Raw genomic sequence first — 26,577 nt, 5'->3', positions numbered from 1 at the left:
CCAATGGAGACACTTCCTAATAGCACACATTTCTGTTTCCCCTCCTTGGGGGGTATAATGATAGTATTCATTGGCAAGGCCTCTTGCCTCTTGCGAGGCCTCTTGCGTGGTCTCTTCACCTCGCCTGAGGAGTGGGGGTCCCCTCCTGTCATTTTCTCCCAGCCCCAAGAGGATGCGGCTGTCTGCCCTGATTAAGTGTGACTGTAGTTATTAGTGCATCGGTGCGTGAAGTGTCGGTGATTAACAGAAGCCACAGGAATCTTCCTCCTTATCTTCCTGGGCATCTCCTTGGAATCATTTTGCCTGCAATCACTGCTCAATTGGTTTAGGTTAGGAGAACTCATTTTCTCCTATCATGCTGTCACCATCAGATCAGGGGCCAAAACTGAGAAGTTTAACTGTCCTTGAGAGCTTGCAAAGATTTTTGAATGATGATGACAGTCACGTACTAAAGAATAAGTCACTTGTCTGGCCAAGCTTAAGGTATGAAGGAGTGATGAGTTCCAAATTTATGGAAAGAACCTGTTCTTTATATCTTAAATATTTGGGTGGAGTTGGGTTGGGAAGTCAAAATATAGAAATCTTAGGTCTCAGAACTCATCCAGTCGGGCCTCTTGGTTTATGGATGAGGAAAAGCAGCACCTAGAAAGGTGAAGTAACTTGCCAGCGGTCACCTAGCTGTTTATGACAGCGCCGAGGTTATAACTCAGCCTTCTTTTCTCTATGGTACTGTGGTTCATGGACTGGCAGAGTGCAAGGAAAAACCCAGCAGTTTATTGGAAATTTTAATATCTACCATCTCCTCTCCATGTTGAAAGTCATACCCACTCTGACACTAAACTTTCCCCATAGTGAGCAATATTCTGGTGTCCAAGGCATTGCCTCGATCAAATTATGTCATCAAGGCCATTAAATAACCTGTTGGATGGAAACTCATCTCCCATTTCAGAGCCTTGGACCTTCCTCTATGTGGAAGTCCAAATATTTTCTTCAGCATTGCGAATTCTATAGATTGCAATCCTTTGATAGATAGAAGCTTAAATCTTTTACTAAATGTCAAAAAAAAGCACATTAAAGAAACATGACCTTCAGTTCTATTTTTGTTGAAATTCTGTGGTAGTTAAGGTCAAGATGAGGGCACTGTAGTTTTTTGCTGCGATAGATGAGAAGAATTATAAACCTGTGAGCTGCCCTAGATCTGCCTTATTGGACTTCAGTCTTCAGTTCCCTAGAATTCAGAAGCACTTGGCAGACAGATCTCAAGTGCTCAGAAGATATATAGAGTGGGAGAAAAAAGAGTAGATAGAGAAGAGAGCTGGAAGATGAATAAAGAACCTTACTTGTGAGAAGTATGCCCCTACTCTGCTCTTTTGTCTCTTCTTATTGTCGTCGTTGTCACCATCCTAATCTTCATCTCCATATACACCTTGCATTTTGAGCTTACTCTCTTCACTTTGTCTGCTTATCTGATTCATCTCCATGAGTTGTGAAGTAGAGAGAGCTTTGTCTAGGACAGTGAAATTTGGAACAGTGCCCAAGGTTGTTTTGTAAATCAGCTGCAGAGTAAAACTAATAATTACCCTTCTTTCCATGTATATAGCACTCAAAAGATTCCCAAAGTTTATAGGACCAACCAATAACAAAGTCACTTCAAATGAGAACAGGAAATAAAATCATGATTGACTGTGATTTTTCTGTGGACTAGTGAAGTACAGGAAACAACCTTTTGATTTCTGTCTCCCTGAAGCCACCACTGCAGGCTTTTGTCTGCTTTTGAGTAGACAGCACACTCTTACTCAGAACAGTGTTCTTTTCATGATTGTTGCTGCAGTTCATCAAATAATTGACATCTGCTAGGTAGACGGTTGGTACCCACATTCGGAGTACCAAAGAGAATAGCTGTTCGTTGCATCTTGATTTGAGTTCTGTGCCCGATTGAGGGATGGCCTGCAGGTGGAGGGTAGGGAGCCTTGTCAACATGAATAAAGAGGTGGTTTAAAGAAATGTTTCTGTGCGTCGTGAGGGTAAGTGGTATAAAGTTCTAAGACAGTGTCCTTTCCAGCCCTATTTTCACAAAGTTGCCCATAATCAGCACTCCCATGAGCTTCAGTGCTCTCCCTCTGCAGCTGAGAGCCACTCTCAGGTTAGATATTCCTTCCCAGCTTTGAAAACATCAAAGCAGCTATATCCAGCCTAATCTTGACAACTAAAAGCCCACAAATGCTTTAGAGTTGCTAATAGAAAATGGCTTTTTGGACAGGAAGATTTAATCCATGTGGCCACGTCCTTTCAGGGGCTTATGTAAAACTAAACTGGATTTGTACAGCAATAATGCAGTATAATGATGCTTTTTAAAAACATCTAGTAAATTCCAGAGAATGGTCAGATCCTGGAGCTGGAAAAGTCATAGTTTCCAATGTGCCACTTGTTTGCTCTGCTTTGTACCTGGCTACCTTCACATCTTTAAAACTTGGCTTTGATTTCCTAAGGCCTGTTTGTGGTCATGAGATGTGAGCAACTGCTTCAGTGTGACCCATGGTACCTATGGAAGGGGTTCTTTTGAAAGCTTTTCTTTGTCAGAGTTCTCTCTCTTGGGTTTAGACATGGCTTATTAACTGCTAAGTCCCAGCATGTGCGATTCCTGCATTCCAGGGAGGCAGGCAGAACCAGTTTTCTTGCCTAGAAGGCCTGGTCACCAAGGACGGGTAGCCCTCTCAGGCAGGAGCCAGCATGGCTGTGCAGAGAGCAGATGGCCCTGGTGGTGGGAGGGAGAACCCCTGCCGGGTGCAGGGTGGCCCTCCTAGCCACCTTGAAGTAATTTCCCCCCAACAAGATCTTTATGTGGAATCTTCTCAAGGTAGACTTTTTGCTGGTGAAGGAAGGAGAGCCTGAAAGGTCAAGGGGCATCTGAACTCCCATAGCCATTTCTGAGTAGAATAGCTGGTTGGCCTCTTCTAACTTGTAGAGTGGTGAATGGGTAGGGCAGTTCTTTTACGTGTATATAGTCACTCTGTAAAGCATATGGCAGGGTGGCTTGATGACATGTTTGAGTAAGGAGCGCTCTTCATAAAATGCTCTACTGGGTTCTTTTACTGTGAATGGAAATACAGCCTTCACATTAAAGAGGACTAAAGATAAATCGAAACGAAGCCATGTAGCCCTGAATGTGCAAATCTAGAACTCTTATTCAACAATTTCCTCATAGTAGAAACCATCATAGGAGCTCAGACCAAAGATCATTTGGCCTAGAAGTTGTCCTCTGTTTCTGTGGGGGGAGAGATGGTGGCTTTAGTCCTTTTGAGGCTGGCATACGTACCTAAGAGATGATTCCCTTAATATCTTTATGTTTCTGTTATTGAGAAAATAATCCTGGCCTTTCCTGAACTAACTTTTCTTTTCGGTCTTAATTGCCCTTTGGCGCAGTGAATTTTGCATTCAGAATAAAACATTCCTGAGCACTTACCGTGAGAGATGCTCTCATGTCTGTCAGCTGTATATTTATTCCTCTTGGTGGCAGAGGAGCGGCTCTAGACATCACTGATTCACTTTTTCCTTTGAAGTTACGGAAATATCTTGTAGAACAGCTGTGATAAAGGGAGGCTAGAAAGGAAATGGGAGGCTGAAGAGATGGGATGCCACTTCCAACGTGGGGAAGGCAGCACCGGCGAACCTAGAGTCTACATCTGCTTTTTCAGGGGAATCAGATCGAGGTCAGGGTCGATTGCATATCCTAGTAAATGTACTAAAGTGTAAAAATGAAACATGGAGAGTATAAATATTAAGCATTAAAACCAGCCAACTTCCTTATGACCATCTTGGGCTTGTAATTAGTTGGTTGAAACTGGTGGGTGTGTGCTATATGTTTGTCCTCGATAAAGGTGGCAGAATAGAGATTTGAGCTGGAGTCTAGATTCTTCAGATGCTCAGTCCTAACTGTATTCTGTCATCCATTGTCAGCTTGTGATATATGAGAACTGCAGGGCCTCTGAAAAGTCACGTCCCACCACCTTTGTTCTCTCATTTAAATCTGAGTGCTTCCTTCCAAAGAGAAGTTTAGAAATCCTGTCCCTACCCCTGTCTAATCCCGTAGATTCATGGCCACTTGTTTGCGAACCTTTCAGTTTTTCATACAGCTTGAAAGCTAGTTAAGGGACCTACAGGGCCTGTGGAATTCGTAACATGTCCTCCCATGGAGAACTTGAGATTTTATAGCAACAGACAGCAACGAATTTGGAATTTTCCATATGACTGTGTATTTTAAAGAGAGAAAGTGGGTCTGTATTCTTGGAACGATACAGTTAGGGAAAGACTCAGTCTTTGCAGATATTTATTCAGTATGAAATATCTGGGTTAATTTATGTGAGATGTGATAGTAATGGAATTAAACACTTGATCTCTATATATCATGTAGAGTTACTGCATTTTATTTCTAGAACCCCCCAGATTTTCCTTTTTTGCTTCTTGTAAAGATGCCTGGGAGAGCAAAATTCCCCCAAGTCGGAGAAGAAGGGAGGGAGGGAAAGGCTCTGTATAACGGACACTGGCTGTACTTGGTAGGTAGAATGCAGCATCTCTAAGGTTTGGTAAACTGCTAGTGAGCTTTACTGTAACAGATTAACCATAGGCAATCTGCCCTTCTTCTCATAAAGGGAGTAAGCAACAAATGATCTGAGGAGGCCCAGGGGAATAACACTTTTGGGTGGAGCAGAATCTTCTCCATTTTCACCTGAGAGTTGAACGTCCTGGCTCAGCTTGATTTCCAAAGGAGATGTGAAAAACTGGGGTGTGCTTGGCCCAGGTTGGTTAGGGACTCTGCCCTCTAAATCACACCTTTCTGTATATTTGGGGAGTGGGAAGTGTGAGGGCTTCTTGCTTAGGACGGGTGCCTGCTGCTGACTTCTGGTGCAGACAGAACAGTCATCACTTAGATACTAAAAGACCACGTTGTGAGAACAGGCCTGCACCTGCCCTTTGGAAACAGGAGGAAGTTAAGTTTGGACATAGAGGACAGAGGCTCTGATCCACCACTGGGTGATGGGGGACCCTACAGGAGTTATCCATCTCTTCCTGCTTCGCTTAACTTAAGGTTCTCATCACTCAGAGATGTCAGGATATTCCAGGTGAATGATCAGTTAAGATCATCTCCCGAGTTAGCATCATGGGCTAAGAGAGGTTTGCGCTGTAAGCAGTCACTTCTAGGAAGTGGTCTGAGCTGAGGAACACCAGTAGGGGTAGAAGTACACTGAGATCTGAAATAGGCATGTGCATGACAATTGGCCAAGATGCCTTTTTATATTAACTCGCATGCTCTGGCCTGCAAAAAGAAGGAACGTCGGTGTGACGCCAGGCTTGAGAAAATAGCAAGGGTAGCAGTTTGGGGAATTATACCTAGCAGAGAGTGGACTAGAGAAGTAGGAGCATACAGGGGATCTGAGGCCCCTAGGGGTTCATGAAGATAGTAATGGGGAAATAGGAGCTAATTTCAGCCTTATGAAGTGCATAAATGAATCATACAGTTATCAAAACATCGGACTCTCTGCCTTCGTCTGTAATTGCAAGTGTGGTGATGTAAGGCCAGCCATCTCATGCTGAGGAGAAGCTCTGCTTGACTGCTGATGTTACCTGGGGGGTTTTGAATGTGATTCATGGGCTGTGCCGTGTCACTAGGTGGTCACAGAGAATCTGAAGTCACCTCATTCAAAATGTGGTTAATTTTAGACTCAGGTATAGGGTAACAGCCACAATTAAGTCAACTGCAAGCTATGGTGGCAGAATGTTTGGGGACCACTGGGATTAAAGGAGCAGTGTGCTGAGCTTTCCCAGCCTGAGCTCTTAAACTCTGCATAGCTCACATTAAACTCGGTCTGAAAGACAGTGAAAGTCGACTGGTTATCAAATTATAGTCTGTTACCCACTTGGGAGACCATGTCCTCAAAAACCTTGTGTGCGGTTCTTCCTCACAGCCTGCAAGGGTCGCTTACGACTCTGTACAGAAACAGGCTTCTTTGTCCTTTCTTCTCCTTTCCTAGCTAAGTAGCGGGACACTGAGAGCTAGGGTCCGGCTCCATTGTTGGGCTGTTAAAGGAAGAGGTTAAATAGCAAAACAAAAGAAAGGAAGTAGCCGCAGAATAGACCCAAGTGAGAGATGTCTTTGGAGCAAGACTGGGAAGGCTCACCTTAGATTAAGTTTGCTGCCATTGGTATTCCAGGAAAGTTGGACATGGGCTTCCGCTGGTTCTGCTCTTTAGACCACAACGGCTTCTAAGCCTCGTATCACCACAGCCCTTGGGCTGCAGGAGCACCAGGGGAACCCACCGTCTCCAGCAGAAAAGTAAATGGTGGCTGAGGTGCTCTTAGTATGAGGAACCCATTGAACACTTGATAATGGTTGGCCAAGGATTCTGAAGCATATGGACCATTTTCGTTAAACTTGGGAGGAGGAATTGGGCTAAGACCAGAATTAGTATATTTGCTGTCTGTCCTGTCAGTTGACTGATTATTTCAGAACTGTGGTGACAGTTTCTATTTTCTGAAGTATTTCAGGAAAGGAAAATGTCTTCGCACTCTTCTTTGTGAGTATGTGCACATCCGAACAAACTTAGGTTTTTTCCATCTTTTTGCTGGCTTCACGGGTTTCTGTCCTCATGCCCCTTGCACATCCTTTCCCACCCCTGGCCCTTCTCGTGTCCTTGCAGAGGGTCTCCAAGTCCTTCACTCCCTCTTTTCCTTTCTCCTTCCCAGAGCCAAGCTATGCGAATCGTCCGGACGGTGGGGCAGGCCTTCGAGGTCTGCCACAAGCTGAGCCTGCAGCACACACAGCAGAACGCAGACGGCCAGGAAGACGGGGAGAGTGAGCAGAACAGCAGCAGCTCAGGGGACCCAGGTGGGCACCGCCGCTGCTGTGGATGTGGATGGACAGGCAGGTGGACACGCGGCGCGGGGTGCTGGACCACTCCACCAATCCCCAGGCACTCGGTTCACTTAAGAAATATTTTATTTTTCCTCTTTCTTTGTAGATTCCAAATATTCTTTAAGGAACGCGTGTTACTGTTATAACAGAAAATTAAAGATGTTTAAACTGTCAAACAAGGAAACGTTTAAGCTCAATATCAGGAAGCAGATTTTGAACGTAGAGCCACTTATGCTACCAAATCTGACCTCAAAGAAAATTTCAGTACAAAGGCACCTTCATGAAACAAGTTAGAAAGAAGACAAATTTACAATTACCTAAATAGTTGTTTTTTCCTATTTCTAAATTCTGTAGTTCTGTAAACCCTCGAGGTAGACAGTGTTCCAATAGCCCCAACTTTCAAGACTCATTAAAAGTCAGGAATAAGACAAAGGTGTCTTTTATCATCTCTATCATCTAACAGTAATTCTGGGAAAAAAAAGTATTGATCATTAGGACCAGCCCTGTGGCCGAGTAGTTAAGTTCATGTGCTCTGCTTCTGCTGCCCAGGGTTTCACTGGTTCGGATCCTGGGCACGGACCTGGCACAGCTCATCAGGCCATGCTGAGGTGGCATCCCACATAGCGCAACCAGAAGGACCTGCAACTAGAATATATAGCTATGTACTGGGGGACTTTGGGGAGAAGAAGAAGAAGAAGTAAAAAGAAGATTGGCAACAGATGTTAGCTCAGGTGCCAATCTAAAAAAAAACAAAATATGAGCATTAGAAAAGAGCAGGGAAATAGTTAATATTGTTTATATTTTTTATGTGGAAAACTCAAGAAAATAAACTGAAAACTATTAGATGTAATAAGAGAATTAAAGAGGTGAGGTTCAATATTACAGATAGCTATGGTTTTCATATATTAGAACAAGAGCCAGTTGCAGGTCATTGTGGAAGAAAAAATCCATTAAAATAACAATTTAAAAAGATAAAATACCTATGAATAATCGGAATAAAAATGTGTATGTTTTATATGAAAAAAATCATAAACTAGTGGAAAGCTGTTCAATGGGAAACCTCAATATCACAAAAATGTTAATTTTCCATATGTTAATCCATTAATTTAACGTTACAATACAAATTTCTACCAGCAAAGGGTAGGCTATAGTATTCAAAACTTCCGGGATGCAGTTAAAGCAGTGCTCAGAGGAAAACCCGAAGATTCGATTATTTTCACTAATAGATGACCAGTCATGAGACTCAAACTAATTAAGCACCCAACTCAAGAAGTTAGAAAACAAAATAAATCTCATCTTGCAAAAGGCAGTATTGCAAACTGGTTGAGAGTGCGGGCTGTTGGTTTCTAATGTTCTGGCTGCACCAGTCACTGGCAGTGTGGTTTTATGCAAGTTCCCTAACCTCTCTGTGCCTAAGATTCTTTTTATGGGAAAAAAAAAAAAGGACTAATAGTAGTGTCTACCTCATAGAATTATTGTGATGATTAGATGAGCAGATGCATTGAAAATGCCAAGCCTGGTGCTTAGCACATAGTAAACACCAAACACATGTTAGCTATTATTATTTTAAAATAAATATGGAAAAATGAAAAAGCAAGATTAGAAAAAATTCTGGAAAAGATCAGTGATGACAGAGGAGTGGTTTCCCAGATATAAAAACACTGTAGGGGGCCAGCCCCACGGGCAAGTGGTTAAGTTCATGCACTCCATTTCAGCGGCCCAGGGTTCACTGGTTTGGATCTTGGGCACGGACCTGGCACTGCTCATCAAGCAATGCTGAGGTGGCTTCCCACATAGAGGAACTAGAAGAACCTATAGCTAGGATGTACAACTATGTACTGGGGGGCTTTCAGGAGGGAAAAAAAACAAAAAAAAAAAAGGAAGATTGGCAACAGATGTTAGCTCAGGGCCAGTCTTCCTCACCAAAAAAACAAAAAACGAAAAACACATACCTCACTCATGTTCCCCTTTAAAAGAAAACAACACACTATAAAGCTATAATAGGTAAAACTATACTGATGCCTGAATAAGTCCCTGAATGGATCAGCATAGAAAGCTCAGAAATAGACCCAGATGTATTTGCTGTTTTCTGATAAAGATAGAAGTCCTATGGAGAACAATGTGGAAATCACTATTAAACTTGAAAATTCACATGCCTTTTCACTCCCAGATTACCCTCAACTTCCCTTCTAAGAATTGATGCTAAAGGTAGACCCATCCATGTGTGAAATGATGCATTCCACATAAAGTTATGTAAGCAAAGAATCTGTTATAAAAGCAAAGAATTGGAAGCAGTAGGAGGGGATTTTAAAATAAATTATGATATTTATTATTAGGGAATAATGCTCACTCTACGCCAAAATGAACATGGAGATTGAGTAGAGATTTCAAGAGGGAGTAACTCCTAAACAGTCCCCTTGATGAGGAGCGATGACCTAGGGCGTGGGGGAGTGGACAGAATTGAGGTGATGAAGCCTAGAGGTGAGACCGGAAGCTGCCCTGAGTACTGATGAGGAGGAGCGATGGCGGCTGTGGCTGCAGATGAAAACCCACGTGGTTAGGCCCTTTGGCTATAACAGATGGGGGAGCATTGAAACAATGGGCCCCCCGGTGTGTGTACCTCTCCTTTTCATTACCTTTTTGGTGATAATTTTCTCAAATCACAGTAATATACGTGAGACCTCAGCTGTTTGGTATCTTCTGTCTACCACTCTCCCGAAGAAGAATGTAACTGATGTACTACATGAGAAACATCTGGGTCCATTTTCGGAAGACTTGTCAGGCCCTGTATAGTTCCTTCAAAGCTGAAGATGTCAAACACAGCGCCGAATGTGTGTCTTTAAGGAGGTCAGGCGTGGGTTGGATCTGCTCTCTGTAAATCATACTGGTCCCCCTGCAAAGTAGGGGAAGTGACAGGGGCCCTCCCTTCCTCACGTCAAGAGTGATGTAAGTTGTGTTGGTCAGGGAGATGTATGTATACACATATGCATATAATACATACACATGTACATGCAGATTTTAAGGAATTTGGCTCACGTGATTGTAGAGGTATGGCAAGTCCAAAATCTACAGGGTAGGCCAGCAGCCTGGAAACCCAGGGAAGAGTTGTAGTTTGAGTCCAAAGGCAGCCTGCTGCCACGGTTCCCTCTTCTGCCAGGGAGGTCAGTCTATGTTCTATTAAGGCCTTCACCTGATTGGATGAGGCCCACCTACATTATGGAGGGTAATAAGCTTTACTTAAAGTCTGCTGATTTAAGTATCAATCTCCATCTAAAAAGAAACACCTTTACAGCAACATCTAGAATGTTTGACCAAATATCTGTTGCTCAAGTTGACACAAAATTAACCATCACAGAGTTGAAGAGGCAGTGTGATGTGGTGGAGAGAGTGCTGGAACAGTAGACTAGACAAATGACTAAAGGCTCGGGTTCCAGTGCCAGAACAGCTGGCCTTGAATCCTGACTCTCCCCCTTTTCAGCTGGGTGATCCTCAACAATTTGGAAGTCTCTCTGGAGCTTTCTTTTCTTATATGCCAGGGGTTGTAAGATAATGTGTCTAAACCAGCATGGTCCTAGCATATAACACACTCTGAACACATATTAGCTAGTTTTGCAGTTCTGAGTCTGAAATGCATGCCCCCAGCTGTGCAGTCAGGGAAGTAGACAAGATCTGTGAAGTCCCATGATTTTATGACAGGTCCCAGGTAAGTGATGAATCGGGTGCCCTCTGCTTGTGGTGTGGGGCCACGGCCATGAGGCTAAACCTAGTCTGAGTGGTATTAGCGCTTGGAATACCACGTACAGATCTAGGACTGGAAATGTTTGCTTCTCATGGAGGCCCCTTACTCCTTGGCCCCACCATCACTTCCTTTTTACGGCCCCACTTGCTTTCTTACTGTCTGCAAACAGCTAGGCACACGGTTCTTCTTTCCGTAAATGCTTCCCCCAGAAGCATGTACTGACTCCATTAGGATTTTTCTCTGTCACGGGTCACCTTGAAGCTCCAGAGTAGAACTGTGTGTTGGCAGGTTTTTTTTCTTTACGAGAATCTCGCTTCCACGTTAGGGAGTTTTTTCTTTAATGCGGTGTTTATCTTTCCAGTGGAGCCACCCCACGTGATGGGATGGCAGGCCCTTTATTGTGCAGAGGAAACTTGTTTGCTCTGGAGGAATTGGAAAGCGCAGGCTTTGCTATCTTCTTTGATGTCTCAGCAGCCCTTTCCTTTCTGGGTTTTCGCTTTTAAACGACATTGCTCACTTCCATTGTGTGTGCCGCCCCTCTCTTCCCCTTTCCGTGCCTGCCTTTCTTTCCTCCCTCATTCTTTCCACTGTTCCCTGCCCTGGGGGAGATTTATCTTTTGTATCTTTTGGCAGCAGCTGCCCTTGGCCAGTCCCCGGGGCTCCGAGCCAGGTGGGGCCGCCGCTTCTGTTCCGCTTGCTTGCTTTGCTTTGCCCTGTTGCGGGTCTTTGACTCCTGGAGAGGGTTTCCTGGGAGAGAGCCTGTTCCCTCGGAGGCGTCCTTCCTCCCACAGCGGCAGACAATCCAACGCTTGGAGCCCTTTGGAAGAATAGAGCTTCTTAAAAATAAAACTCTCGCCATCTAGACAGTGAGCAGTGTATTCAGGAATATTTATTGTGTACCTGTTATGTCTGCCCGACCTGGACATCATGCTCACTCGGAACAGCAAGCGCACCGCTGACCTTCTCCCACTTCTTGTCCCATCACACCTGCTCCTCCGTCTCATCAGGCGACTGATCCTTTGCTCCTCCTTAGTTTCACTTCCTTCCTTCACTTAACACATGTTTATCAAGTTCCCCAGACGTGCCAGGCTCCATGCCGGGTACTGGGGATACTGTGAGCAAGACACCGAGGTCCCTGCTGGTAGGAGCTGACACTCAAAGGATTGGGGACACAAATGACAAACAAACAAGATTATTCTAGAGGGTGTAAATGCAGTGAAGAAGATATAGTGGGGTAGGTCCGACTACAGGGGGAAGCAGTAAGCCTGTTGGGAGTCAGGGTGGTGCTGTGGTTAAAAGCGCCGAGCCTGGAGCCAGACTGGCAAGGTTTGGGCCCCAGCTCCAGCCTTACCAGCTGTGTGCCTCAGTTTCTTTATCTGTCAAATGGGGAAAATAATATTGCCTAACCTTTGGGGTTATGAGGATAGATGAGTTAATACATGTAAAACCTTTAAACTAGTGCCTAGAACATAGTAAATGCTGTTTAAGCTGTTACTATTGCAGTTTTGAGGCAAAAGTGGCCATTTCAAGCACTTTTGGACTGAGCTGATAACCCTTTGTTGTTTTTTTTAAACCATTTTATTGAAGTATGATTGACATGTAGAAAGTTCTGCATTAATCCAGCAATACGTGTCCATGTTAGCCCTGTGACACTGCACAGCCCAGGGGAAACAGCCATCCACACAAACTGGTCCATTGCACATCTGTGGTCCCCCGACTCAGCCCCGGGCAACTTCGCCATTCAGCAGTCCTTGTGCTTGTCTCCAGCTTCCCCTGTCCAAGATTAACCCTTTCACCTGCCTCTGCTTTCGCCTCTCATCTCGCCTCTTCCTGAACCCCCGAGCCCTCGGGGAGAGGGGTCTTATCTCACTCTTCTCTCACTCCAGATAGTTTTCTTACTCTCCTGAATCTTCTACTGTGCTGACTTTTTCCCCACTGCAGATAGATCAGGTCAAGTTTTTCCCATCTTAAAAATAAAACGAAATCAAGTCCTCTTTGGCATTTCCCCCAGCCTTGTCTCTTTCCTTTCCTTCCTAGCCAAGCTTCTTGCAAGACTTATCTATACAGTCATCCCTCTGTATCGGTGGGGGATGGGTTCCAGGACCCTCGCAGATCCAAATCCGAGGATGCTCAAGCCCCTTATATAAAACGGCGAAGTATTTGTGTGTAACCTACGCATATCCTCCCGTATACTTTAAATCATCTCCGGGTTACTTACAATACCTAACACAGAGTAAATGCTATGTAAATAGTTGTTATACTGTATTGTCTAGGGAATAATGACAAGAAAAAAGTCTATACATGTTCAGTACAGACACAACCATCGTAGGCCTTTCATCTGTGGTTGGTTGAATCCGCGGATGTGAAGGGCTGACTACTGTACTCTCTTGTCTGCTGCCTCGCCTTCCCCACCCTCGGCATTCGCTTCACCCTCCAGAGATCTGGTGGCTGCTGCCTGCCAGCCCTTCCTGAACTGACCAGTCAAGGTCACTGAAGGGCCTCCTAGTGAGCAGATTGAACCTGCTTTCTCTGCGGAGTTCACCACTGGGAGCGGAAGCTCCCCTTCCCTGCTTCTACGTCCCTATCCCCCACCCCGTGCTCTTGCCTCTTACCTTTTTTCTGGGCACTGCTTTCCAGCATCCTCTGCAGGCTTCTCTGTTTACCTACCCCTTCTGTGTAGGGATTTCTCCTGGGCTTGGTCCCTGATGCTATTTTTCTCTTCCTGTAGGTTCAACTAAGTTTTATCTCCAAGCCAGACCTTTTTCCTGAACTCTCCACTTATGTCTCCAGCAGCCCAATGGGTATCTCCCCTTGGCTGTTACACAGACTCTCGCAATTTCAACAGGTTCGAAACTAAGCTCATCCTCTTATCCGCAATCCTGCTCCTCCTGGAACTTTCCGAAAGGGTGCCTGTCTCCACGCAGTTCCCTAAATCAGAAATTTTAAAACTCATCCTGTGCGTGTCTACGTATTCCTCCCTCCCTCTCCCCCACCCTCCCTCTCTCTCTCGCACCACAGACAGTTGGTCCCCAAGTCCTGTCAGTTCTGCCTCTTGAAGATCTTTGAAATCTGTCCCCTTTTCTCTGTGTTGTTGCCACCTCCTTAGCTTAAGCCCTCTTATTTCTCACCTAGAGTATTGCTTCCTGTCTTGTCCCTTTGCACTCCATCCTCCACATCATCTCTAGGCTGAAATTTGAAAGAGTGAAAATCTTTTGGCATTACTCACCTGCTTCAGGATAAAACCCCGACTCTTCCTGGTCAGGTCCCTCCCTACAGAGCCATTGGCAGGGCCCCCACCCTGCCCTGGATTGCCGTGCCTCCGTGTCCTCGCCCCTGCCTCACCCTCGGCCCAGGATGCCTGCCCAGCCCTCCTCCCTCATGCCCGCTTCTTCACCTGCTTTATTAGCTTTGATTTCCCCTCTGCACAGGCTCCTCTCACTGCTGCCTGGTGTTCCTCTTCTGTTGTCCTGCAACCTCCATAGCTCCCTCGTAGGTGACACAGCCTCATGCTGCATCTGTGGTTTATGTCTGCTCTCTCCATCAGGCTGGGGAAGCATTGAAAGCACAGATTTTGCTTCTTCATCTCTACACCTAGTAGATTTCTGTCATATACAAGGTGCTTAATAAATACTTATTGAATAAATGAATGAAGTAAGCATATGCCTCATGACTTCTAGTTACTATTCAGTGTATCGGGTAGAAATAGTTGAAACAGTTCAGAAAGCAGCGCTGCCCTCCACTGCCAAGCTCAGTCTTACTTCTCCCTGTTACAACTTGGAATCCATAGTCCCCAGTCCAATGAGTTTCCTGGTTTCACCAGAAGGTTTTTCATGTCGTTTCTCCTCCCTTGGGTTTCTTGATGCCACAAAAGTTGCAAATGTCAGATTTCCTCCCCTGTCTGATAGGACCTGAAGAAGACCACTAGCTGTGGGTCCCTCCCCATGGTCTTATCTGGGATGCTAACAGGCACATACAATAATTTGAGCCCTCCATCCAGCATGTTCTTTGTGTCTACCCCAGCTTCGCCCTTTCTGGTTCTAACAGATCTCTTACTATGCTGATCTCTACCCACGAGCTACATTAAATCTACAGGACTTCAAACGTGATCATCAGAGAACCCTCTGGGTGGCAGGAAGCCTCTCAGAAAGCAGTCCCGTGGTTTGTGAGTCACTAACCTTGGCCTTGGTTTGGGAACTCCACTATACAAACAGAATGGCTGCAAAGTTTATTTTTTTATGACTCCCCAGAATTAGAGCTAGAACCTGGGAGATTATTCGATCCCTCCAGGGCTTCTGGCATGGGCATCTCCAAACTCTATGTGTGTGGCTGCTTAGTGCTCATTGTTAGCATCTCCACGGATAGGAGGAGGGGGCAGCCTCCTCCCATAGCCTCTTCCCTTGTTGTGTTGCCCTGTCATGACACTATTTCCTTTGTCAGTATTTATTGAACCCCTTCTCTGTTGTGCCAGATCCTTAGGAAACAGATGAATGAGACACAGCCCTGACCTCAAGACTAGAAGGAAAAAACAGCCAGTCGTGTTCAATATCGTGTGCTAAATGCACTGACAATGGATGCACAGTGCTGCGGGAGCCCGCTCCTCCTGAGGACTGATGGAAATCTGTCCTCAAACGCATGCCCGTTTCACCCTGTTCACTCCTCTGCAGGCGTGGAGAACCAGATGCTCAGTTCCCAGCACCCTCCACCTACTAAAAAATAGCCATGAGTTATCCATCAGCCCTCTCTCTCTCAGGCTAAACCTCCCGATCATCAAGAAGGTCACTTCTGGGTGCAGGAGGTGGTAGAAAGCAGCCTGCTCTCTGTGCTCCTGCCCACTGGTTTACAAGGACCAGAAAAGCTGCCCTGCTAGAGCACGGTCTGGGACCATCGTTTCTGTTACACACCATTCCAGCACTCACAGGCTGTCTCCACAACTCCCAGAGCAGCCAGAAGGAAAACCAAGCACACTGTTCGCTTCCACATCCCAGGCTGGCTTCCGCAGATGACGGGCGAGTTTGCATGGGAAGACTTGTTAGGACTGTCTCTTCTCAAGGCGGGCACCCTAATGACCAACGCCTGGCTGCCTGGCTTGGCTTTAGGGCGGGGGAGTCAGCTCTCCGTATTTCCTGCTAACATTAACCTGCTCCATTTTGCAGTTGGTACTTGGTCTCTGAAAGCTTTTAAGAAATCTTATTTGAAGACAGCAGTAATGAATCTAATCCCAAATGTAGAGAAAGAAAATATTTCCCGGGAAATGCCAAGGAATCACCAGTGTTTATAATTTAAAGAGTCCCAAAAAAGAGAGAGGAACAGGGAATGAAAAAGGAACAGTAGGACTGTCACACATATGCTGAACGTGGTCACTGTCCTCAGTGGGAAGGGGGGAAGTGGGAAGAAGACAGACAGACTGGAGAAGGAGGTTGTGGGAAACCAGGCACCCCATCTCTCTCCCACTACTGCTCCCTCCGCAGTCCTCTCCCCTGGCTTCTGCTCTTGGGGGCGAGGTCAGAGTCAGGCTCTGAAGGGTGGGAAACTGATACTGTGTTGGACAGGGCCTCAAATCCCTTTGTCCTTATTCTTCAGTCGAGCAGCCCTCCTTATCCATCTGACTCAGCCTCTGATTTTATAGTTGAAACTGAGGCCCAGGGAGTGAGGTGGTTTACCCCTTGTCCCTTGTCCCATGGCCCATCAGGGCCACTGCTGGGGAAACTCCACATCTCTGGACCCCCAGTTTGGGATCTTTCCCTGGGCTGATTCCACTCCTAAGCCAGGATGTGGTCGAGATGACTGTCACTCCCTTATTTCAGAGTCCCCATACCCTGTCAATATAAACACGCCAACCAGGCAAAGCCGTCACATCCAGCCTCAAGGAAGTGTCATCTTTGCTTCTGGACTTTAAAAAGATATTAAAATGGGAGCATTGTACTGGATTGGAAATTCACCAAAGTTAGGTGAATGTGTTTTGAAGCCAGTGACATCACTGAATGCTAAAGTGTTAGGAAAGGAGCACATTGTCCTTGGTGTCACCATGCCCTTCTTGCCTTCTCTTTGTCCCTGCAGGCCGCCAGCTCACTGGAGCCGAGAGGGCCTCCACGGCCACTGCGGAAGAGACTGACATCGACGCGGTAGAAGTCCCACTCACAGGGAATGACGTCCTGGAATTCAGCCGAGGCGTCACTGACCTTGATGCTGTAGGGAAGGAAGGAGGCTCCCACACAGACTCCAAGGTAGGCAGAGGTGGCACATGCAGGTGATCTTTACCCATGCCACCTCTTGGAGTATGCTGTGTCACAGCATCAGCTGCCGTCAGGCACCTAGCACCTGCTGGATCAGCTTCACAGCGAGGCCTCTGCAGCATGGGGCAGTACCAGAGCGTGTTTCATTTCCTCTTAGCGAGGCCTGACTTCTGGAGATTGGCCCCATGTGCTGACGCCACTCCCTGCTGTGTCAGGATGCCACAGAGCTCATTCCTGACATGCATCGCCCTTCAGGATCCCATCAGTACTTGGTCCCCTTCTTCTCCCTGGCGGTGTCACCTTTGATGGCACCTCCTCCCTGCACAATACCTGTGCAAGGCTAATCCTCACACACCACACCATGATCCCCTGGGGCTTGCTGATGGAGCAGAGTCAGTCTGGGCTCCCTCTGCTTGCAGCTAGCGATCGTGTGCTTTGATGCTCCTGTGTAATGGCGCTGTGGAGGCTGGAACCTGGCCCGCTGGAGGTTAGAAACTGAGAGACCACCTCAGGCATCATCAGCTCCAATCTCACATGTGACGAGTGAGATGACGGAGGCCCTGAGGAGTTCCTGCTATGATCCAGACTAAGAAGCTAAGAACTTGAGACCAAATTCCAACCAAAAACCCAGAAGGAAAATTCTGACAAATGGCCCTCCCCTTAGATTCTTAGGCACTGCATTGGATCACGGGTGCCTCTCTCTTCTCATCATGCACATGCCTTTTCTCAGGTGGAGGTCATTAGGCCACTTCATCAGAAGGAGAAGCCTGTCTGGTTTGGAGGGCAGTACAGTTCCAAATTGCCTGCCTGATACTTTCTTTGGTACCATTTGTCCTCTGCAAGGGGCAATAGCCCTGTGTCATTGGGTGCCCCTCTCTTGCGTGTCTGAAGAAGGGCCAGAACCAGAACTGCCAAGAAGTGTCTCTCCCTGCAGTTGAATTCCATGGGTCACATGTCACTAAGCCATCTTAGTGACAGTTTCCAGCCATCAGGAGGGAGACAGCAGGAGGGAAGGGGACGGAACAGCTCTCTGCTAACGGAGAGGGTCTTTCCAGACCGTTATCTGTCTCAGTCCCAAAGTTTCTTCCCCCGCGGCGCTCTCTGGGAGGGAAGGTGATGGCGGGCTGGAGCAGCCTCCCTCACACGCCTCCTCCTCCAGGGGCCAACTCAGGACAAAGAGCGCAGACCCTGGAGGAGGGAGTCCTAAGGAACAGCAAAGTAACAGCGGAAGCTGCCTCCTTCCTGTTCTCCTGGTGGGGCGGTAGGGAGCTGGGTTTCATAGAACTAGAGCTCTCTAAGTCCACAACCTCAGGTAACTCAATGGTGTGGGACAGTTAGAAGTGGTGGGCAAGAGAAGGGACTGCATCAGCTGTCTGTCTCCCCTCACATTGGATCAGTCACAGAGGTGTCCAGATAGGGTTTTCTGACGCTGTGGTCCCAGCCCAGGCAGTTGCTCCATTTCCTCCCTGGGGTCCCATCCACATTTCCATTAAGACACAGCATTTCCAGCTCTTGGTCATAAGTGGGCCGTTTCACCCCACCCATGTTTATGCCACATATTAGAAAGAGAGTGAGGCCCCTAAAGATGGCTCCTGCCTAGACTCATGCCCTGTCTTCTCTTCTTCTCCAGGTTCCACCCCATGCCCAGGAGCCCATGCTGACAGCCTCGCCCAGGATGCTCCTGCCCTCTTCTTCCTCAAAGCCCCCGGGCTTGGGCACGGGGACGCCACTGTCCACTCACCACCAGATGCAGCTCCTCCAGCAGCTCCTCCAGCAGCAGCAGCAGCAGACGCAAGTGGCTGTGGCCCAGGTTCTCCTCAGCCTCCTCCCTACTTCGCAGGCTCCACTCTCATGGGCTTGACGCGCCTTCCCTAGCGAGGGGCTCAGGGCAGGTTTTAAACCTAGGGAGCCATAAGGGATCGCTCATGCTGTGAGACCATTGCTTGTTGGGGAATGGAAGCGGCGGGAAGGGGAGAGATGGGGGGTGTGGTTGAAATGGGAAGAAACATTTTGGTTTCTCGTGGAACCCCCGCTCTGAGTTGGGCTTGGCTGGCTTGGCTGGATGTTGTTGGATAGTGACTTGAACTTACCAAGGACCAAGACGCACACAATTCCACCCTTCCTTTCCTGCCTTATTTCCTGGTGTTTGGGGTGGGAAGGGATGCCTTTGAAGTCAGGACAGGTGTGACTTTGTGATGCCACTCTTAAAAGAACTTAAAGTATGAGTTTGTGCCAGACACCTTTGCAGAGGCATCGCCCTGGCATCCCAGCTGCCTTGTTCATAACAGGTTTCCGCACCTCCCTTACTGATCTGCTTATTCCAGGCGGTGTTTGATTCCTTCCTGGCCTTGGAATTCATTCTCATGGGATTTAACTTACAGGAACTCAAGTGTAGTATTGGAGCCGTAATGAGATTTGGCTTAGATCTCAGGAGGAAAATGTTGTTTGAGCCCCAGAGACCTGTTGGGCTGCGGCTGCCTTGTCGAGCAGAGGGGAGCTGATTGTCCCTGCTGCTTTTAGCAGGGATTCCTTCTGCTTGGTTTCTGCGGAGGGCATCGTAGTCCACCTCTTCCTTGGAATTTATGAGTCTGAGCTTAGTCCTCACCGTGGGCAATCAGGGAGTGGTGAAGACATGATCATTCATGCCATTTAAAGGCTGAATCCTGAGCTACGAGTCAGACAAGGTCATGACCTGAGTGGGGAGAGGAAGACAGTGAGGAGGGTGGGGCCGTCGCAGTTTGGGAGCGTTGGTAAGAGGTCTGGAAAGGCAGCCCTAAGCCTCGGCATCCTAAATCTGCTTGACCAGACTGACCTCTAAGGTTTTCCGCATTCTAAAGTGAGAACAGAGAAAGCTTCTCCAGGGAGCACTTATGGATCCCCGTTGTTTCTTCTGCTCACTCTTCTCATGACCCTCCGGTGGAGTGAATGACCCAGATGAAGCTCTCCTTTCCAACCTGTACCCCTTGAGGAAGCATCCGGCAGCCTAATCAAAACGGGATCTGCTACGACTCGGGTCCTGAAAAGACCTCTTATAACACTTTATATCACCACCTTCTAAGTCTTGCACTGACCTGGGCCTGAGGCACGAGCCTCATGGACGCCTTTTGCAGCCAGATTTCGAGAGAGTAGAATCCATGGGGGCACTGCTCCCAAGTGACGGGAGCCTTTTAAAAACTTCTGACCAGGAAACAAAAGGATGTGTGCTGATGCTGGGAGGATTCGTAGATGTTCCCAAAAGAGCAACAGAGAGGGGGAATGTCATTAATGGCTTCTTGTCCTTGGGGGAAAAGAATCATTGCTCTTTGTCAGATAACAGAATTCATCTTCTCTAGTTAATGGCATGGCTGTTGCGAGAATCCCCCCTCCTGGGTGTGATGGCTGACAGGAGCACAAAGCCTGAGCACTCCAGCACCCTGACTCACGTGGTTTCCAAAAGTTTTCCGTTGAATACGAATCCATTCTCCACCCATAATACTTTTCTCTTTCAGCATATCGATTGCCAAGTAATTATTATTTATCTAAGAATGGGCTTGATGCATATTCATGATGAATATTATCAGAGAGACATTTGAATTTGAAGTCACTGCTAAATACCAAAGAGAAACTGTTTGCAAATGTGTAATCTACACAACAAGAAAAGTGTTGTGGCAGTGGAAGGAAGCATTCCATCTATAAAGCCACCAGACCCATAACTTGTCATGGGTCTACTACAGTCAGGACGAAACCCTAGAAGTGGTTTCTGGTACAGACTCAAGCATCTGTCTCAACAGGACATCACTGCCCTGGCCTCGTTTGAGTAGCCTTTCTCCTAGAGGATAGCGAATCCAGAGGAAGGGAAGAGCACGGTGTTTGCGGTTCACTTCATCAGCTTCTCTCAGTTCCAGCCACTTCCACAGGCTGGGCACTCTTAGCCTCTCACTCAAAATCTGTTGATTATAGTTGGCAGTGGCCTTGTTGACTCTCAGTTGGAGCAGTGACATGATTGAAATGCCACCATAGTTCATCCGTATCCCACATGGGTGAGATGACTTGAGGGTTGTAGACTTTGAAAATCTTGAGGTCAGATAAGACTTTGAGGCCATCACATAGCTTCTTGAGCATCCTCCTCTCCCTTCTCTGCCATCCCCATCAGGCAGTCTCTGGCCACCTTCTCGTTCATCTTCCTTGGCTGCCCAGGAAGGCAGCTGGCTTTTGGCTCTCTGGTCCTCCAGATGGATTCAGCCCTAAAACAGCCTTCACATACAGGTTTCTCTGCACACTTCTCTTTCTTCCACTCGTTGAATCCAAGGGCTTTTTATTAGTATCCATATCTTTGGGTAAAAATAATTATACAAGATATGTAAGTGGATTAATAGATTGGTCTTCTTGGCATCTTTCACGCATTTAAAATAGATCAAATCTGGCATGTTTGGTTTCTCTGCACCAGTGGCACTGATTTCCGTTTCCAGCCAAGGTCAGCTTTGACTTGTTCTGTCAGACTCTATTGCCACCAAACTGCGAAGTTTCTGTCTTTCTTCATTAAACTACCAGCACTCCCCAGATTCCAATGGGTAATACTGTGACCTCAGCTTTTCAGATGGGAACACATTTTCCTTTTTTCTGGGAACATCTGCATCCTCCTTATGTGGCTCCTGAGAAAACAGAGTTTCTTACAAACAGGTGCACTCTTGGGGTCCTTTGTTGCATCATTTATGCCCCACCTTTACTCTCAGAGGCCAGTGTGCTTCTGCTGTTATTGAAACCAGGCTTAGGTCTCTTTCATAGGATTCTGATTTGGTCTCAGACCCCAAGACCTCTCCCAGCCTCACCCTAAATTGGTTCAGAGCTGGTCCAGAAGGGGCCTGCCTTGGCCTTAAAGGTACACGGCAAAGGTGTTGTTCAACCAACTCTTAAGCATTTCTAGGTTAGACCTCAGTATGTAAACAGTGAATTCCCAAGCCCCCCGACCACTTTCCCGACCCAGCATGAGGCTTGCCTGGCTGCACTAGCTTTCTGCTTTTAGATGGACCAGACGTTCAAGTGTGTGAATGAGAGGACAGCCAAGCCTTGAACCAAAGCTGGGACGTAGCTGGCACCCGCATGGCCGTGGGCTGGGCCCACATAGCTCCAGAATTCATCTGGGCACTGCGGCTGACTGGCGACAGTTAAATAGGCCAGATTCCTTCACAGTCTCTCAGATCCTGGCCTAGCTTATGAAAAAACCGTTAGTGCAGCTCATATTGCTATTTAAAGACTTCTACTCTACCTGCTGCCACTGTGCTTGTTCTGAAACAAGTGATTGGTTACTTGTGCTTTGCGATCGTGTGTGCCGTAGTGAGAGAAACAGCGCTAAAAACACTCTGCACCGCCCCCCCGGCCCTAGGTTTAGCCTGTGTCCTCGTGGCTTCTCCCAGTCCCCAGCCCCCTGGGTGCCCTGCCCACGTCCTGCCTTATGCATGCTGAGACAGCGCCACCTGCCTCTGCTTGTGTGTCCACTGGGGGGGGGGGGGGGGCAAATTGCTCTGGTTCTCTCCACTGCCATTTCCATGTGCCTGCTGCTCCCTAACTTCAGCCTGGCCCTGCCCCCACTTCTGATGGAGGAGCTGGAGTCCAGGCAAGTAGGCTGGAGAGCCACTGGGCAGTGGTCTGGTGTTGCTGGGTGGGTTGAGGGGGGATGGCAGTTTTGGGAAGTGGCCTGGAGCTAGAGGGTGCAGGGTTGAACTTACACTTGTCATGCTGTGGCCAGAATGCAGAGCTGGGCATCCCAGCCTGCCCTCCAGGCACGGCCCTCCTGCTGACCGGAAATAGTCTGTGACTGGAAGAGTCGTTGCCGAAGAACAACACAGCTCACTTAGACCTTTCCAGAAATCAGTGTGTCTACCTTTGCAAAAGGTGTTTAGTTCTTTGAAAGAAGAATGTGCAGAATAGAAATAAAAATCCCATCTGGTAGGAAGGAGGTGGTGCTGTCTGGCCCTGTTGTGTGACTGAGGAAGCGAGCACACAGCTATAGCCAACGTCCTAAGCCAAGGCTGGAAATAATGCTGCCTCATTTCGGAGCTTCAAAGCCAGACCTCCATAGGCAAAACACAGGGATTATTAAATTGCCTCAAATTTAAAAGAAATCCAGGCCATTTGGTCTCAGTTTGGCCAGGTTTGGGTTCTCCTGTGGCGCAGCCTGCCACAGTGAGGGGTGGGAGCCTCATGCCTGATGCCACTTGGACGGTCACAGAAGCAGAAGAGCTCATCAGTGCTGGCTGGGGGCAGCGGCAGCAATGTGTGTTTTCACATTCCCAGGGTTTAAAAACACTGAAATGTTAGAACTCTGTGTTTGCAAAGCTAAAATTCGTATTTAATCTGGCCCTCAAACTCAGGAGCATTTTCTCATGGCTGGTGGATTTGTGATAGAAGCATTTGATTGAAGGGTCTTCTTTTATGTATTGCTGGTATTCCACCTGCAAAAGAAGCTTCCAACTTTTTCCCCCTGGCTTCTGCAGAAGGGAGCTCCTCTTTTGTCCCCAGTCCTCATTCTCTGACTTTACAGTGGGGATCTGGGGTTTTCTTCAGAGAGCCTTTAGTGAATGCCCCCCAGTACTGACCACTGTGTCCACCTGGGTGTGGAATCATAGACTGTTTCAGCCTCTAGCCAGCCCTCCCAGCTGAGAAACTGAAGTCCAGGTAGAAGCGAATTACCTACAATTTCACAGGGAGAAACCGACAGACTCAAGCGTTCCAGCTCCTGGTCCTGTGCTCTCAAATGGCCTTTTCCGTTGGGATGTTCAGATGTGGGTTGCAAGTATCTGAGTCTGCAGTGTGTGTGTAGGGGCCACTATAGGTGCCAGTTAGTGGTATGCAGAATTCTCCGCTTTCTCTGCTTACATGCACTGAAAATTTTGTTCTACATTTCTGCCTAACATTTCTGTTCCAAAGAAAATAGAAAACGGATAATGAACAATTCTATCTACTCACTAGATTCCTTTAATGATACTCTAAGTTGGAATAAGTTACATTACTCGCAGGTGAAGGCTTAAGGTAGTCCTTCCTCTTGGGGGACACCCGGGGGCTTCCTAGAGCAATTGTCCTGTTCCTCAGAACCAGTAGGATTTGGGGGAGTCTCAGGGGAAATGTCACCATGCCTCAGTTTCCAAGGAACATAAAGGCTTAATAGCCACTCTCCATCTGATATCCATATTAAAATATTATTGCCACTTCTTTGCTTATTCTCACCCTCTCTAGATCTTTCCATAGTTTATATGAGGCAGCAAATGAGGCCGATGTCTGGACTAAAATATCAATTCCGTCCTAACAGTGCCTTGTGGAGGACAGATTTACTTTAGATTCCTTAAGCATCCTGCCCCTGGGGGAAAGATGGCCCTAACCTTGGAAGCCACTAATGGAAAGTGGCAACTAATCTCATTAGCGGCTCCACTTAGAAGCAGAGCCAACTACAAGGTCAGGTCCTCAAATCTGGGCAGGAGGGAAGCAGCCACTGCATCCGAGAGTATGATTCTCTGAGTGCTAGCTGCTGGGAAGGGCAGACACTGGGCTGGCAGGTCCCTGGTCAGGCCTGGCCAGACTATGGGGTGGACATGGTCTTTTACAGCTAGATAAAATGTGAATCGTTTTGGAGCAATCTGCTCTTCAGAAATCCAGAGCATTTGTCTTCTGAGCAAGAGAATCAGCTAGCTCTTCTGACTCCTCTTCCTTCTTTCTCCTCCACTCCTCGTTCCACCTGTCCTGCTCCAGTCAACCTGACAATGTGTCTTTATCCACACCATGTTGTGGTCCAAGAAAACCCTCTTTCCCACAAGCTGCCTTGGTCCAGGCTGCCAAATTCATGAGCTCCCTTTCTTCAAACCCTCCACAGAGACCCCTTTATCTACTTCTAAGCACAAGAATCACATATGTGAGTGAACATTGTGATTGCCCTGTGACTCAGTTTCTTGAAGCCAGAGTCCTGATATCATTGGAAGCCCCACATCTCCTTTCCCTGAGTTTTACCACACTCAGTCACACACCAAGAACAGACACCACTGGGTCCCAAGCATGCTGGCTGTGCCGTCACCAGCTCTTCTACCATGAGACTTGACGTGAGTCCCCCTCTTCCCATAGAGGGCAGCTCTGTGAACTGTGCACCTCAGCCCTTCTGCCGTTGTTGGAGGAGGCCCTATTCTGAGTCAGTCAGTAAACATTTGACCCTACTAGGTATGAAGCATCGTCCTCGGTGCCCCAGGAAATAAAAAGGGAATGGATAGTCAGGGAAAGAAGCTGACACCCACAGATGTGAAAAGACAGGCTGTATTACGACCACCTCATGAATTAGAAAGGGCATGTGTAGGGCTTCCTGTTTCTCCTCATGTCTGGGCGTGAGGAAGGGGTGAGGGAAGATCGTATGGGAGTTTGCTGTGACACTGTTCTTAGCTAGTGGGTCGGTATATCAGTTTTTGTCTTTATTTTTTAAAAGATAAGATGAGAAAAAAGTACCGCTCTCAACACAGCAGTGATGTATGTCAGCTGCTGAAGGAGTTCTCCTGACAGGGAAGGGGCAGGGGCTGGCAGATGGCTCTTTCCTGCCTCTTGCCCTTGGTGTGGGGCCCTGAGTGGTACGTGAGTGACGCCTCACGACCCTCACTCGGGGCAAACAGCAAGATCCACAGGGCCAGTGACCCAGCTTCTTTTGGCTCCTCCTTCTCTCAGTTACAAGCCCAGGTGCCTGTTTTGCCCCGGAAGGGCTTCTTCATCTTGAATCGAACATGGAAGGCATCTCCGGTCCCTGCTGTCCACCAGTGACTCTCGTTTGCATTCACGTCCCTCTCTCCTCTCTGTTCTGTCTTCTCTCTGTCTTCTCTACCTCCTCCTCCTCTCTGCAGGTTCACTTGCTGAAGGACCAGCTAGCTGCTGAGGCTGCGGCGCGGCTGGAGGCCCAGGCTCGCGTGCACCAGCTCCTGCTGCAGAACAAGGACATGCTCCAGCACATCTCCCTGCTGGTCAAGCAGGTGCAGGAGCTGGAGCTGAAGCTGTCAGGACAGAACGCCAGTAAGCAAGAGCCCTGCCCAACCTGGCCTCCCCCTGTGGAGGCTCTGGGAAACGCATGTTCTTTTCCCTAAAGCTTTTGGTGGTGCTTTATTGGACCCCTGACCTGCCCTGGTATTCCAGCAGAAAACAAGGGGAACTTTGTTTGTCCCATCCATACACTTCATGGAATTACAGAATGGCAGGGCCAGAGAGGGTCTTGGTTGTCTTCGACTCCAGTGTCCAGACTTGGCCTTGAATGTCCTGGGAGTTGCTACCACATGTTCATGCAGTCTCTCCATGATGGGGGCTCGGGCACTTTACACCCTAAGGCAACACATTTCTTTCTCAGAGGGATTTTCCAGTCGAAATATACTGAGCACCTATTGTGCATCATGCCCTCCGTGAGCTCTGCAGGAGACGTCAAACCGTACAGTAGTTTACTGTCTCTGCCCCATGTATTTCACAACTGTGTAGCATAGAAAAGACTGGAAGCAGTATATCTACGTAACGGAGAAGGCAGAGGAGTAACTGGCCATTTAGCTCTCTGGTTAGTGGCAGAAGTTACCTGACTCGGGGCCTGAGATGCACAGCCGCCTCCAGGCTGGATTGGGAAGTATTACAAGGCATTGCATCTCCACGCCTTCCTCTCGACTTTGTCCGTGAGTTGGCTGCATGCTCCAAGTGTGTGTTGGCTGTGAACCAAC

The 26,577-nt window shown here is 47.5% G+C and overlaps 1 protein-coding gene across 11 annotated transcripts in view; it reads left to right on the top strand.

Annotated features, from left to right (window-relative positions):
- LOC106823687 (carboxyl-terminal PDZ ligand of neuronal nitric oxide synthase protein) overlaps window positions 1-26,577 on the top strand; it is a 286,226-nt gene that overhangs the window by 239,785 nt on the left and 19,864 nt on the right. For 7 of the 11 annotated variants that reach the window (XM_070497043.1, XM_070497042.1, XM_044757783.2 and 4 more), the window contains 4 exons: window positions 6,742-6,919; window positions 16,707-16,873; window positions 18,513-18,692; window positions 25,729-25,894. In XM_070497043.1, coding sequence (XP_070353144.1) covers window positions 6,742-6,919; window positions 16,707-16,873; window positions 18,513-18,692; window positions 25,729-25,894 — 691 coding nt within the window. Of the gene's footprint in view, window positions 1-6,741; window positions 6,920-16,706; window positions 16,874-18,512; window positions 18,693-18,743; window positions 22,476-25,728; window positions 25,895-26,577 lie in introns of those variants that run through there. The other 4 variants (XM_070497044.1, XM_044757798.2, XM_070497047.1 and 1 more) reach the window with 2 other exon arrangements.

Source organism: Equus asinus, chromosome 25 (assembly GCF_041296235.1).
Source record: "Equus asinus isolate D_3611 breed Donkey chromosome 25, EquAss-T2T_v2, whole genome shotgun sequence".
In the NCBI taxonomy this organism is placed as follows: Eukaryota; Metazoa; Chordata; class Mammalia; order Perissodactyla; family Equidae; genus Equus; species Equus asinus.
This window is presented reverse-complemented; position numbering and strand designations above follow the sequence as displayed.